At 42.1% G+C, this 14,287-nt stretch overlaps 1 protein-coding gene across 1 annotated transcript in view; it reads left to right on the top strand.

Annotated features, from left to right (window-relative positions):
* Positions 1-13,948, top strand: part of LPAR3 (lysophosphatidic acid receptor 3) — an 83,265-nt gene extending 69,317 nt beyond the window's left edge. Inside the window, exon 3 of the mRNA XM_018045685.1 lies at positions 12,668-13,948. Within this exon, the coding sequence (XP_017901174.1) occupies positions 12,668-12,996 (329 nt within the window). The 3' untranslated portion in view covers positions 12,997-13,948. The remainder of the gene's footprint in view (positions 1-12,667) is intronic.

The raw sequence follows: 14,287 nt of genomic DNA, 5'->3' as shown, positions 1-14,287 counted from the left end.
GGCCAAGCACAGGATATCACTAGGTGAAGAAGATAAAACAGAATCTCCCCTGAGGATGTCCTTCTAGCAGGGCAGCCAAAATAGGACAGAGTGTGATAAACTGTGTGTGTGTGTGTGTGTGTGTGTGTGCAGGTGTGAGTGTACAATAGCAACTGAAGCTCTCTACCAGATGTGAAAGCACAGCAGGGGAAATATCTGACCCCATCTGGGCAGTCAGAATGAACATTTTTGGAGTGTTTTCTGTGTTAGACACTCTCCGCCCATTATCTCATTAAATCTCACAAAAATCCTGTCCAGTCAGTATCTTTCATGCTCATTCCAAAGCTAAGAAGTGCAGAGAGGCTCAGGAAAAATGAACTGATGTCCCTGTGGGCATAAACCAGGATTTCAGCTCTGGGACTGCCTCATCTTAAGCCCTTTTTACTGTAATAGGGATAAGTAGACTTATCTCAAGGGCAAATTCCAGCTGATTGCTAGAGGCTGAGCACTGTGCTGTGAAGGAGTCCAGGCAGTATCTAGGTTCAGAAGCACATGGTGTGATAGGTTAATGATGGTGGCCATTGGGCTTCCCAGACGGCACTAGCCGTAAAGAACCCACCTGCCAGTGCAGAAGACATAAGAAATGTGAGTTTGATCCCTGGGTTGTGAAGATCCCCTGGAGGAGGCCATGGAAACCCACTCCAGTATTCTCCCTAGAGGATTTCATGGACAGAGGAGCTTGGCGGGCTACAGTCCATATGGTCGCAAAGAGTTTGGACATGACTGAAGTGACTTAGCACTCATGGGTGTAGAATGGAAAGGGTAGCCCTGAGCCAGGACTTTGTACTTCCTGAGCTACACCGTGCTCTCACTGTTCCAGGCCCAACTCTGAGTCACATCTTCCAGCTCCTAACACATCCTGTTCCCTTCCTCTGAGCTCAGGATAGTATTTTGTGCCATTGACGTGTCTAGAATCTTGTCTCCTAATCAGGTCAGCTCCCCTGTGCAGTGTCCCATGCTCTGTGTCTGTGTGTGTGTGTGTGTCTGTCTGTCTGTCTGTCTGTCTGTATGTGTGTGTGTGTGTGTGTGTGTATGCACTCAGTCATGGCCAACTCTGCAACCCCATGGACTGTAGCCCACCAGGCTCCTCTGTCCATGTAATTTTCCAAGCAAGAATACTGGAGTGGGTTGCCATTTCCTCCTCCAGGGAATCTTCTCAAACCAGGGATCAAACTTATGTCTCTTGTATCTCCTGCATTGGCAGAAACTCTTTTCAAAATTTTCAGCCCCATCAAAGATATCCCTTTTGAAAAAAAAAAAAAAAAGATATCCCTTTTGCAATGCCCCACAACCCAGCTGTGTGCTAACGGCAGCTTATGTGTTATATAAATTATTACATGCCTACAGTTTTGTATGTTTGTATATATAGGTGTAATGGCAAGCCTTCCTAATTCAAAGGCGTGACTTCAGCAGGAAAAAGTTCAGATCCCGGGGCAGGCTAGCTGGGATGTGTCAGGGTTTAAGATTACACCAGGCAAACAGCTGCTGTCAGTACACACAGTTGACCTCACACCTTTTCTTAGATGCTGGAGAGCCCTTGTTATAATAGTTACAGAGGTGCCGAGGTATGCAGGCCCCTGCATATAATGCTTAAAGAGGAATCTGGAGGTTGGGATGGTGTTCTCTTACTGCTGCAGTTTATAATTTCCAGCTGTCTCTCTGAGTTAGACTCTAGAATTAGGTTTAGGCTGTGGTTCTAGCTGGTATGCCTCTGCTTTAAATTTTATCTCCTAACCCCTTGGCACCAAAGAATTTCAGTTTTCCAAAGCTGGCCACAAATTTGAAACAAGTGTCTAAAACCAGTTGTTAGAGTCAAAAGACCCAGCAGTAGTAACAATTGTGTTAAATGAATCATTTGTGGAATGCTTAACTGCACATCATCTGTTTGAAGTATCTCGGTGCTTTCTTGTTTTCTGCAGTAAAAATAAGTCAGGTTTACTAAAGGTATATATTTTCATTCCTTTCACATATGTGACAATCTATTTTCTGAATTATTGGAGTTCTAAAACACTGTGGGTAAACGAATATAAATTTGAACGCAAACCACATCTGGAGGTGTTACTTTTAAATTATTACATAAATTCCTTAGTGTCATAAGAGAATTTTCACTTCAATATTTCATTAACATGTAATTTATGCATTGTGATACTTCTAACCAAGAACATCTATTGATTAAAAATTTTTTACTTTTAAAATTCTTTTCAAATAAGAAGAGAGCTTCCTGTGGATGAGGCTCCCAACCTGATTTTTATGTAGAGTTGTAATTTTCTATTTTAGTAAATCAGACAGTCCTGTGGCTTAGTAGGTTAGCATTATTGCTAGTACCCTGCTGTTTTTTCCTGGACTAAAAACAAAGAATAACAGAGTGAACATATCTAAAATATATCCTCTTATTTGATGAAATGAGTAGCCCATGTGCCAAAGTGAAACTATTCTGTGTGAGTGATTTATTGTTATGGATGTTTTATTTGTGTGTCACTCACATGTGAACGGAGAAGGCAATGGCACCCCACTCCAGTACTCTTGCCTGGAAAATCCCATGGACGGTGGAGCCTGGTGGGCTGCCGTCTATGGGTCGCACAGAGTCGGACACGACTGAAGCGACTTAACAGCAGCAGCAGCACATGTGAAGGTTTGTTTTTAATCGTATGTGTCAATTTTTGAACAAATGAAAATAAAGCTAACTAGACAGAATAGAAAATTATGAGTACTAAAGAACAGGATTAAAAAAAAACTTGAGGGAAGTCTGAATCCTCTACATATCTTGTCTGTCACACAGACCCCAAGAACTATTTTAAATACATTCCAGTGAGGGGCCTTTCTCCCAGATGGACTGGTATTCTTCTTTCCTATAATGTGTATCTCCTCTTTCCTGTAATGCAGCGATGAGGTATTAACCAGAGTATTGTTTGAGATATTTTGAAACCTTCTAAATAAGGTAGGTGGTGGTTGTAGATTATTTCAAGATAATATTGGCTAGAGCATTGGAAAGATTTCACTTAGCACCAATATTTTCAGTTGTAATTTTATTTTCAAAGTGTTAAACCTCCCTTAATTTGATGTTTCTGATTACCTTGAATTGCAGTCATTAGATATCATTTCAGTATTTAATTGAATATTCTAATATCTGATTCACTATACTTTAGAAAGTTACATGAAACTCATGATACTAGTTTCTTAGTATAGCACTGAAATTGGTTGAATTACTGGAGGAAGGCTCATTTGTAGTCTAATTGGACTGTTAGTGAGTCTCTTACTAAACAGGTACTGAAAGAAAAGAAAACATCATTAAAATAAACAAATAATTGCAGGAGCTTCCTGGTAATCCAGTGGTTAGGAATCTTCCTTCCAGTGCATGGGACATAGGTTTAATCCCTGGTCAGGGAACTAAGGTCTCACATGCCAGCAAAGTAAGCCTGCAAGCTGAAGACCCAGCGCAGCCATGAAAAATAAACAAATGCTTCTCATCAACATAACTGACCTGTCATATGGCACTAGAAGGAAGTTATATTTGTTATCCAAATGTAATCACCTGGAAGCCATTCACTGTTAGTAGCTGACACATGGCATGCAGTTGCCTGCTGCTGCTGCTGCTGCTAAGTCGCTTCAGTCATGTCCAACTCTGTGTGACCCCATAGACGGCAGCCCACCAGGCTCTCCCGTCCCTGGGATTCTCCAGCCAAGAGCACTGGAGTGGGTTGCCATTTCCTTCTCCAATACATGAAAGTGAAAAGTCAAAGTGAAGTCGCTCAGTCGTGTCCGACTCTTAGCGACCCCATGGACTGCAGCCCACCAGGCTCCTCCGTCCATGGGATTTTCCAGGCAAGAGTACTGGAGTGGGGTGCCATTGCCTTCTCCAATGCAGTTGCCTAGTAAGTATTTATTAATGAAAGTACAGCTTCAATTCCACCTACTGCTGATGACTCCCAAGGCAACATTAAAATTGGGAGTGCTCATTATTCTGACCCATGTTTCTGGCTGCTTTCTCCTCCTCTATACCTGGAGCCACAGATAGTCCAAGTTCCCAGTGCCTAAAACTGAACCACCATCTCTTCCTTCTAAACCTGTCCTTCCTCTCTCTCCTACTTGGTTATCAGAATCACATGCTGCCCAAGCACCCTTGATTGTTTCCTTTCCCTCGCTTCCTAGATCTAGATATTTATACATCAAATCTTACAGGTTTTTCTTCTTAGCACCTCCTAACCTGGTTACATCTCTCCATCTCCATCACCAATGTTTTTTCAAATCCTTAAACTTTTCACCTGAATTTCAGCTGGTCTTCAGGGGTGTCTCCCTGCCAAATCAGTGGTTCTTATACTTTACAGTACTAAAGCATTTCCCAGGGAGCTGTTTAAAACTGGAAATGCCCAGATCATACCTTCATCAGGTTCTCATTTGGGAGGTATGGGTGGGATCCAGAAATCTGAATTTGAAGCCAGCAACCCAGGTGATTCTGATGTGTACCACCATTCCATCCTGAGCACTCAGATACAGCTTTGCTCTAAAATATAAGACTTATCCATGCGACTGATTAAAATATTTGAAGAACTACCATTCTACAGCAGTGGTTTTCAAACTGTGGTCATTGAGGTTCCCAGTGGTTCCTCAAGGGTTCCTCAATGTGTGTATGTATAAAGCATGGTGGTGGGGGGCACATTGTATGGGGAAGGGTATATTCTCTATGCAGATCCTTATTCAACTACTCCCACCCCATCTCTTTCTTTAGTCACAGCAGCTCTCATTTTGAAGTTTAACAAAAGATTTCCTTTGGGAAGTAACCCTCTATGTTTTAAAAAAATAATGAAGTAGATTTCAATTAAAAAAAAATCAGGACCTCACAATGAGAAATAATGTACATTCTCTATCATGACCCAAAACATACAAATATTTTTCTGTGTAACTGAAACAAGTTTCATGAAACATACCCTTACTATATTTGATATGTCCTGATGTTTTTCTGTTCTATTTTATTTTTTAGAAAATTGCTGGTTTCAGCCTATTAAATGATTTCACAAGCCACTGATGAGTTGCAACTGAGCCACCAAAAACCTCAGCTCTAACCTTTCTCAATAGGTTTTCTTTATGAACCGTGGAACATAGAAATATTTTCTTAATCCTCCCATGATGGTCTATGACTCATACCATTCTAGGTGCTTGGAAGAGAGGTTAATTCAGTGTTAATACACTGCATACCTGAGGGCATTCAGACTTAATTCTCCTGATGAACTCCTGATTGAAAAATGCTTATGGGATGTGATTTACACAATAAATCCAAACTCTTGAGAACTTCCCACAGGGCCCTTCCAGGTCTTACCCAAGTTCATCTCTCAGACTTCATCTTACTTCCCTAGTCACCTTCCTGGGTTAAAACTATCCAAACCTGTTTGGAATTCCCCAAGTGTATCACACTATTCCTCACCCCTGCACAGTCATTCTTGACCTTTAGTACTCTGCTCAACTGAGTGTCATTTCACCTGACACCTTCCTTGACAGTAGTCAGAACCATCTTATTCTGGTTCCCTGCCTGTCAGTGCCTGAAGGGCAGGGTATTATACTGCTTGCATCAGAAATGCGCGCGCTTATTCATTACCTGGCCTTGTGGTTGTTAATAAACTTCAGTTTCATTCAATGGACATGTCTTCTCTGCTACTTGAGTGTGGGGCTCTATACTTCATTCTGAGGATACAGACAGGTATGAGGCACAGCCTGCCTACTTGGGAAGTTTATAATGGACCTGAGCAATGGGACCTATGTATTAAAAACTACTTCAGCATAGCACAATGCTCAAGAATTTGCATGGAGGAATCAGGCTGGTGTTCAAATTCTGACTCTTCTATTCATTGGCTTCCGACTAAACCGTTGAGCCATTCTGAAGTTCAGATTCATCAAGTATGAGACTGAAAATAAGAGTAGCAACCTCACAGGGCCATGAGATTTAAACAATGGGTGTACGTAAAGCTTTAAGCACACTGCCTAGCCCAGAGGTCTTGGGAGTTGTTAAGAGTGGAACTAAGCAGGTGATATGCCCAGTGCCACGTGGATGTTGTAAGTGGGAAGAGTCATAGGAATTGAGAGAAGAGAATGGTCACTGTGGGTTGGACAAATGGGAGAGGTCCAGTGGAGGAGGCAGAATAGGAGCTAAGCTTGGAATGAAAAGTAGACCTTAGATTAGGAGCCAGGAAGGCATTCTTGGCAGGGTGAACCAGAGAGCGAGCTAAGGCCAGCGGAAGATGGTGTATGCCTTGCCTGTAGACTAGTTTCCATGGTTGTGTTTATACATTTCATTTATGCATAAGATCTATTCAAACATTTTTCCAAATAGAAGCTAAAGGTATTGATCTAAAGGTGATTTTTTTTTGTTTTGTTTTAAAGAATTCTACCTCCTTTCTCTTTTCCATGTCTTTTGGCCAAATCTATATAGAGTCTACAATTTTGCTGACAAGGTCAGCTTGATGAAACCATATTGGTCAGCATATAGAAGTGATTTGTGAAACTGGTCATGCATTGTAATCACCCAGAAAACTTCTTCTACAGATTTCCCCATCTGACCATAGAGAGTCTGGCCATTGGGTCTGATATAGGACCAGAGGACATGCATTAGTAAAATGCTCCCTTGGGAATCTGATGGACAACCAGCTTTGGGAATTGCTATCTTGGAGAATTTGTCTTAATCAGTTTTTAGCCATACTGTCTGATAATGGTGTCTGGGAAACCAACAAGTCGAATTTCTTTGGATTGCGTGGGGAGTTGAAACTCAGAGTTTGTAGATAGCAGTTTTCTACTTGGAAAACAGTTCAGAAGCCATTTAACCCTCTCTCTCTCATTTGGGGAAAATCCCTTCCCTTTGTACATCTCAGGACAATCTGGGCAAAGAAGATACTCAGGCCAAGGGAGGCTCTCTGTCTGCTGGACAACAAATTCCTCTCCAAAATAGCTTTATTTTCTTTAAAAAAATTTTTTGTTCAAATTCTGCTTCTTGATACTTTTCCATTTGGTTCATGGTGACCTTCAAGCTAAGTTGTGCTTCTTTTTAGGTAATGACCCTTCAGGTATTTGGGGACAGTTAACATAATCTTGTTTTCCTTTGCCTTTTCTTCTCTAAGAAAAATGTACCTGATTTCTTCCATTTCCCAGATAGATACCTTTAGATCTGCTCCTATTTGTTAATGCCTAATTTAGGGGGAAAAACAATCCGGTCTTGACATATGTCTCTTGATAAGCCTAGCTTATTCCTAGCTGTTTGTTCTAGGCATTGAGTTTAAATACTCAAAAAACACTTATCTTAGTTTTTTCTTCTAGAATTTATTGGAAATTCATAAGGGGCTGACTGATACGTATTTGCTAGAACGCACCATCTGGCCCTCTTTTAAGAACTGGGACAGTTGCCCATTTCTATGTTTCTGACATCTCCCACATTCTTCAAGAATTCTCCAAGAGGACAGATTCCCAAGGCCAGAACCATTCCTGGCATTTTCTTCTCCTTTTAAATATTTTTGGGGGACATCATATCTGCTGCTGCTGACACACAGTAAAAAACCCCTAACAAATGAACTGTTAAGATAAGCTGTGCCTCCACTCTGTGGTGTGTTTAGAAGGAGAGCCTGGCCACTGGGTGGAGGAGTCACGGAGCTGCGGTTTCCCAGGGTCCCTGCTTGGAGTGTAATCGTCACCTCAAATGGCACCACTGAAGCACCATCTCTGGTTCAGCAGCCCAGTGTGTTTGGGCTGTTCTGTCAGAGCCTTGCCTTTTGTTGTTCTTGGAAACAGTGTAATAAAAAGGTCAGCAGATTTTTTTTTTTTTTTGGCCCTTCCTATCCCAATGGCCAGCCTATATTTTTGCTGAAATTCTTTCTCCTTTCCTCCCTCCCCTTCCCCTTCTTTCTTTCCTTCTTCATCTTTCTTCCTTCCTTCCTTCTTTCCTTCCTTCCTTTGCCAGAAAATCTGTTAGCAAACCAAAGAATGACGTAGTTGTGATATATGCAGCTTTAGAGTTAGATATGACATTCTATGAACAGGACTTTAAAGGCCAAAAGTACTCTCTCCTCTTCCCCATCACTTACTTTAGAAATAAGATCCTTTGCACTCACTTCTGAGCCTAGCACGTGAACAGGAGCACAGTCTCTGGGGCCAGGCTGCCTGAGTTCAAATTCTGGCCCTTCCACTTATCAGCCGCATGGCTTTGAGCAGCTTACCAACTTACCCATGGTTCATTTTCCTCAGATTTAAAATGAGCGTACTGTGACTCAGACGGTAAAGAATCCGTCTGCAACAAGGGAGACCTGGATTGGAGACCTGGATTGGATTCCTGGCTTGGGAAGATGCCCTGGAGGAGGGCGTGGCAACCCACTCTCCTATTCTTACCTGGAGAATGCCCACGGACAGAGGACCCTGGTGGGCTACAGTCCATGGGGTCGCAAAGACACGACTGAGTGACTAAGCACAGCACACAGCACTGTGTGTGTGTATATCAGTTCAGTTCAGTCGCTCAGTCATGTCCGACTCTTTGCGACCCCATGAATCACAGCACGCCAGGCCTTCCTGTCCATCACCAACTCCCGGAGTTCACTCAGACTCACGTCCATCGAGTCAGTGAAGCCATCCAGCCATCTCATCCTCTGTCGTCCCTTTCTCCTCCTGCCCCCAATCCCTCCCAGCATCACAGTCTTTTCCAATGAGTCAACTCTTCACATGAGGTGGCCAAAGTACTGGAGTTTCAGCTTTAGCATCATTCCTTCCAAAGAAATCCCAGGGTTGATCTCCTTCACAATGGATTGGTTGGATCTCCTTGCAGTCCAAGGGACTCTCAAGAGTCTTCTCCAATACCACAGTTCAAAAGCATCAATTCTTCGGCACTCAGCTTTCTTCACAGTCCATATATATAAAATAGTACCTGTTTCCAAGGATTGCTATGAGGATTAAATGGTTAATTCATATAAAATGGTTACAACAGTGCCTGGTATATAATCATTGCCCAAAGAAAAGTGTTTCAGTGTTGATTGAATGAAATATTTTATGAAGTTCAATGCAAAAGAAAAATGTGTATGAATTACCACATTATGACAAACATATCTGAAGATTTATTTAGAGTGTTAAAGTCCCCTGATTAATCCAAACTAGAGTTTTATGCTGAGGAAAAAAGCTTTAATGATTCCATTTAAAGCTTTAAAAAGTCCATTTTAAAAACAATCTTTAGAAAAACATATTGGCAATTTACTTTTATCCCTTTTTTTATGTGTGTGTATGAAATAGATCATTCAAACAAAATTATATGTATACAGTTTAAAGAATAATACTTAAAAGAATTTTAAAAATTAAAACACCTGTGTACTTGCTACCCAATGTAATTATCAATGTCTTTAGAACCTCCTTTGTGTTCTATCCTGGTGGGCCCCTCTCTCCTGTAGAAGTAACCATGTCATAAATCTCATTTTAATCATCTTGGCTTTCTTCATGGGTTTTACCACATATGGTTGTAATGTTAGACATCAGATTATTTCAGTTGGCTTTTTTAACTCTACAGTTAACTTTGATTTTGATTATTAGGATACCATTGACCCTTGAACAAAAGGTGTTTGGATTGAGCAGGTTCATTTATGTGAAGATTTTTTTCAGGAAATACATTCTACAGTACTACATGATCTGATCTGAGGTTGTGTCTACAGATGTGGAATCATAGATGCAAGGGCCAAATGTAGTTATATATTGATTTTCGACTGTGCAGGTGTCAGCGCCCCTAACCCCCGTGTTGTTCAAGGGTCAACATATTTGGATTCATTTCCAGTACCTTATTTTCCTCTTTATCCCTACTTTTTATGTTTGCCACCTTTCTTTTGTATTGAGACCCTTTTTTTCCTTTGCTTGCATCCTTCCCCTTCCGTTAGTTTGGAAATTATATACACTATTAAAGTTTGACAAGGGGCTTCTCTGGTGGCTAAGTGGTAAAGAATTTGCCTACCACTGCAGGAGACACAAGTTCAATCGCTGATCCAGGAAGATCCCACATGCTGTGGAGCAACTAAGCCCATGTGCCACAACTACTGAGTCTGTGCTCTAGAGCCCAGGAGCCAAAACTGCAGAAGCCCTTTTGTCCCAGAGCCTGTGCTGCACAAGAGAAGCCGCCACAATAAGAAACCCAAGCACCCCAACTAGAGAGTAGCCCCTACTCACTGCAACTAGAGTAAAGCCCTCACAGCAACAAACATCTAGCACGGTCAAAAATAAAAAATTAGTAAATATCAACAAAACTTTGATATGTATATTTAACTAAGTATGAAGTTTACCAATACTTCCTCCTCCTACCCGTTAACACAAAACCCTTGGAAACTCCCTCTGGAATTTCTTTAGAATTCTGCAGTTTTACACAGAAAGGACACATCCAATCGAAGTTGGTAGCTACAGCTTTTGATGTCTGCTTTGTTTAGTTCTTCCCTGTTGACAACACAGTAATCCTGTCTCAGAAACAGCAGAAAGAGCAGAAGTGTTATTGTTCTAGGAAATACAGACCATTGGAGCTAGATGGGGCCTTTTTCAAACTTTCTGACTAATCCCAACAGTCAGAAATGTCTTACTTTATGCCCAATGCATGCATAAATATAGTATATAAAACTGAAACAAAAACTGCATGGAACAATATTTCCCTTTGTCTGTGTAATATACTCTGAGTTGTTTCATTCCATTGCATTTTATTCTTTCATTAAAGAAAGAAAACTGTTCCAAACTCATTAATTTGATTGCATACCCACTACGGTGCCCCAGTTCACAGACTGAAAAACCCACAACTTGCCACAGATCCTCAATTTACAGTTTAGGAAGATGAAGCCCAGACTGATAACATGGATCTCCAGAGTTGTACAGTAAGTGAAGAATTTGGACCCAAATCTCTGATCTTTTAACTCCAAGGTCACTTCTTTCTTCACATATGTCAGCCAACCCCAAAATAATAAAGGATGGAGAGAAAAGGGAGCCACTGGAGAGGTGTAGTTATGAAATGGGAAGTGAAACCCCCTGAGAACTCCGGCCCATCTTTGGTCAGATGTCTCTCACAAAGCATCTCATGATAACCACTGCTGAGTGAACCCAGCGCTGTGTTAGACTCCACTTTTCATTACCTCTGACCTTCCCAATTACCTCATAAATCAAGATCATTATCTTTATTAAATGAGGGAATGAAGGAGGCTCAGAGAGGTGATTTGCCTTATTAGTAGCTTGTAAGGTGAGGAGCTGGGCCTAGCTGTCTGACCCCAAAACTCATGGAATTTCACGGCCTCACACTGCCTCTTTATAATTCTTGACTCGACTTGCTTATCATTGTATCTCTCAGAACAAAGATAAAGCACTAAGAGGAATACTGTTCAGGTCTGAATCTAACCAAGAGGAGTAACTAGTTAGTGATACGGTTCACAGACTTGCTTGTCCCTTCTCTCTCCCCCATTAGCTCCCAGAGCACATGGTCCTCACCTCATTCACCTTCTAGCACAGTTCTTGGCACACTGAAAGCTCACAGTGACTATCTGTTGAATGCATAAGTAAGGGCATTAAGAAATGATAAGGACTTTTGGAAAAAGAAATCACGCCCCAAGATGGAGGCAGGTCCCATGGTGGCCAAGTGCACAGCTTGTGAAGGAAGATTGCCTAGGTTCAAAATCCAGTGTCACTTACAAGCTGTTTTCTCATAAGCAAGTTACTGAATTTCTCTTGTGCCTCAGTTTCCTGAGGATGATAATGATGTCTGCTTTCATAGTGTGGTTCTGTGAGTTAATAAAGGGAAGCATTCATGTGTTAGCTGTCATTGTTATCTGATGTTATGCTGACTAAGTAGGGAAATAATGAACCTGTGTCTCATATCTCAGGAAGAATAAATCAGAAAGTTCTGAAGTAAGCTAAATTGGTCAGATGGATAGAGACTCAGAAGAGACCCTCCTTCATGTGCTAAAATTATGCTAAATAAATGTGTTAATAAAAGCAACATCTCTATCTCATCATGAAAGAGAAAGACTTATTTCTGACAAAAATATCTATCTCAACTTAGAGCAGTTGATTAAGCAGATGGCCTGTGAATGTCGAAAAGAATTTCGTGCCTACTCAGCTTAAACGTGGTTTTGTTAAGGATATAGTTTTTGAGCAAGTGACTTGATTAAAAGACTAGGAGACACCTATGTATGCAGTGTGTCTTATTTAGGACAGCACTTGGAAAGTCTGAGTTGGAGAACAGCAGAGTGCAGGGTTCCCCACATATACTGTGTGTGTGAGGCTTCCCCCACATAGACTCTGGAATTGGGCCTCAATTTTCTCACCTGCACAATGTGGATAATGACTGCACAGCCTTCTAGTGTGATTTGGAGAACACGTGGAAACAAGGTCTGTGTTGTGCTCAATATGTAAGAGAGAAATGTAAGCCTCTAAGGTACCTGGGTAAGCAGATGGGAAGGTGAAATGGCATGTGGTTTATAGTCTGCTTCTAACAAGCCCAGGTCTCAAATGTTTAGAGGAAGTCTGGAAATTTGCTTTGCAGTTGTCAAAACAAATCCTCAAGTCCCTTGATGCCACTGATGGAAGACGGGGCGAGAAGAAACCTAAATAATTAACCTGACGTCTGAGTGCCTGTTGCTTCCTCTCTCTCTCTCTCCAGGGGCCTTCGTCGTGTGCTGGACGCCAGGCCTGGTGGTTCTGCTGCTCGACGGCCTGAACTGCACGCGGTGCAACGTCCAGCACGTGAAAAGGTGGTTCCTGCTGCTGGCGCTGCTCAACTCCGTCATGAACCCCATCATCTACTCCTACAAGGATGAGGATATGTACAGCACCATGAAGAGGATGCTCTGCTGCTTCTCGCAAGAGAAGAACCCGGAGAGGCGGCCCTCCCGCCTCCCCTCCATGGTCCTCAGCCGGAGCGACACGGCGGGCAGCCAGTATATGGAGGATAACAACCGAGGCCCCGTCTGCAACAAGAGCAGCTCGTAGGCTGCGATGCCCCTCCGCCCACCCCGGCCTCCTAGGGGAGAAGAGGTGTTTGGAATGGGTACCTGTCTCCAACAAAGCCCACGTACAGTGTTATTTGATCTCTGAATGAATCATTGGGAGGTTTGTTTCAAAAATTGTTTTACGTTAAGTAAAAGCACGGGCAGAAGAGAGAGGACACGTACATTTAGAGAGAAGCACAGAAAGAGGGACGGCAGCACAGTGGATTCCCACCTGAGGCCCCGTGACCCTCTCGGAGCACCACCCACCAGGCCGCGTGTTCTGGTTTCTGCCGCCATCTTGTAGGCATTGTCTCTTGTTTTCAAAGGATGTTGTTAAAGGGCTTAGGCCAAAATAAATAAAAACGTTACTTGAGCCACTATCTGTAGCTGCTTGGAAAGCATATGTAGTTCTTTCTGCATGCATTTGAAATTTTTAAAAATGCTTCAGCAGTGATGTTTTTCTCCTCAAACAAACCATGGCCAGTAGCTAGGTGTTCAGTAGGAATCTCAAAGTAACACATCAGTCAGGGCTCCAGAAAATGAACTTGATCTTTAACTGAAAGGACAGTCTGAGGAAAGAAGATTTATTCTAATAACAAAAAAAGTAAACATTAAACACTCTACTTGCAGTGAAAAAAGAGGCCTTGATATAGTCCTCTCAGTGTGCACGCATATTGACACACTTCAAATTTGTATTGAAAGACATCACAGATAGCGATGGTGAAATAAATTCACTGGCCACCTAGACTTTTCAGCCTAGGACTAATAGTTGTAGAAATGACCTCTTATGCTCTAATAGCAAGGGGTGATTCATTTGAAAACACATCAGCAGGGTGAAAAGCATATTAGCATGTTCCTTGCATATAGGATTGCATATGAGTTCCAGTTCAGTCGCTCAGTTGTGTCCAACTCTTTGTGACCCCATGAACCGCAGCACACCAGGCCTTCCTGTCCATCACCAACTCCCTGGAGTTCACCCAAACTCATGTCCATTAAGTCAGTGATGCATCTAACCATCTCATCTTCTGTCATCCCCTTCTCCTCCTGCCGGCAATCTTTCCCAGCATCAGGATCTTTTCAAATGAGTCAGCTCTTCACATCAGGTGGACAAAGTATTGGAGTTTCAGCATCAGTCCTTCCGATGTACACCCAGGACTGATCTCATTTAGGATGGACTGGTTGGATCTCCTTGCAGTCCAAGGGACTCTCAAGAGTCTTCTCCAACACCAAAGTTTAAAAGCATCAATTCTTCGGCGCTCAATAGTTGAATCTTTCTATCAAGTTCCTTCCAT

The sequence above is a fragment of the Capra hircus genome, chromosome 3 (genome assembly GCF_001704415.2).
Source record: "Capra hircus breed San Clemente chromosome 3, ASM170441v1, whole genome shotgun sequence".
NCBI lineage: Eukaryota > Metazoa > Chordata > Mammalia > Artiodactyla > Bovidae > Capra > Capra hircus.
The sequence above is the reverse complement of the archived record's forward strand: the minus strand, read 5'-3'. Positions and strand labels throughout refer to the sequence as shown.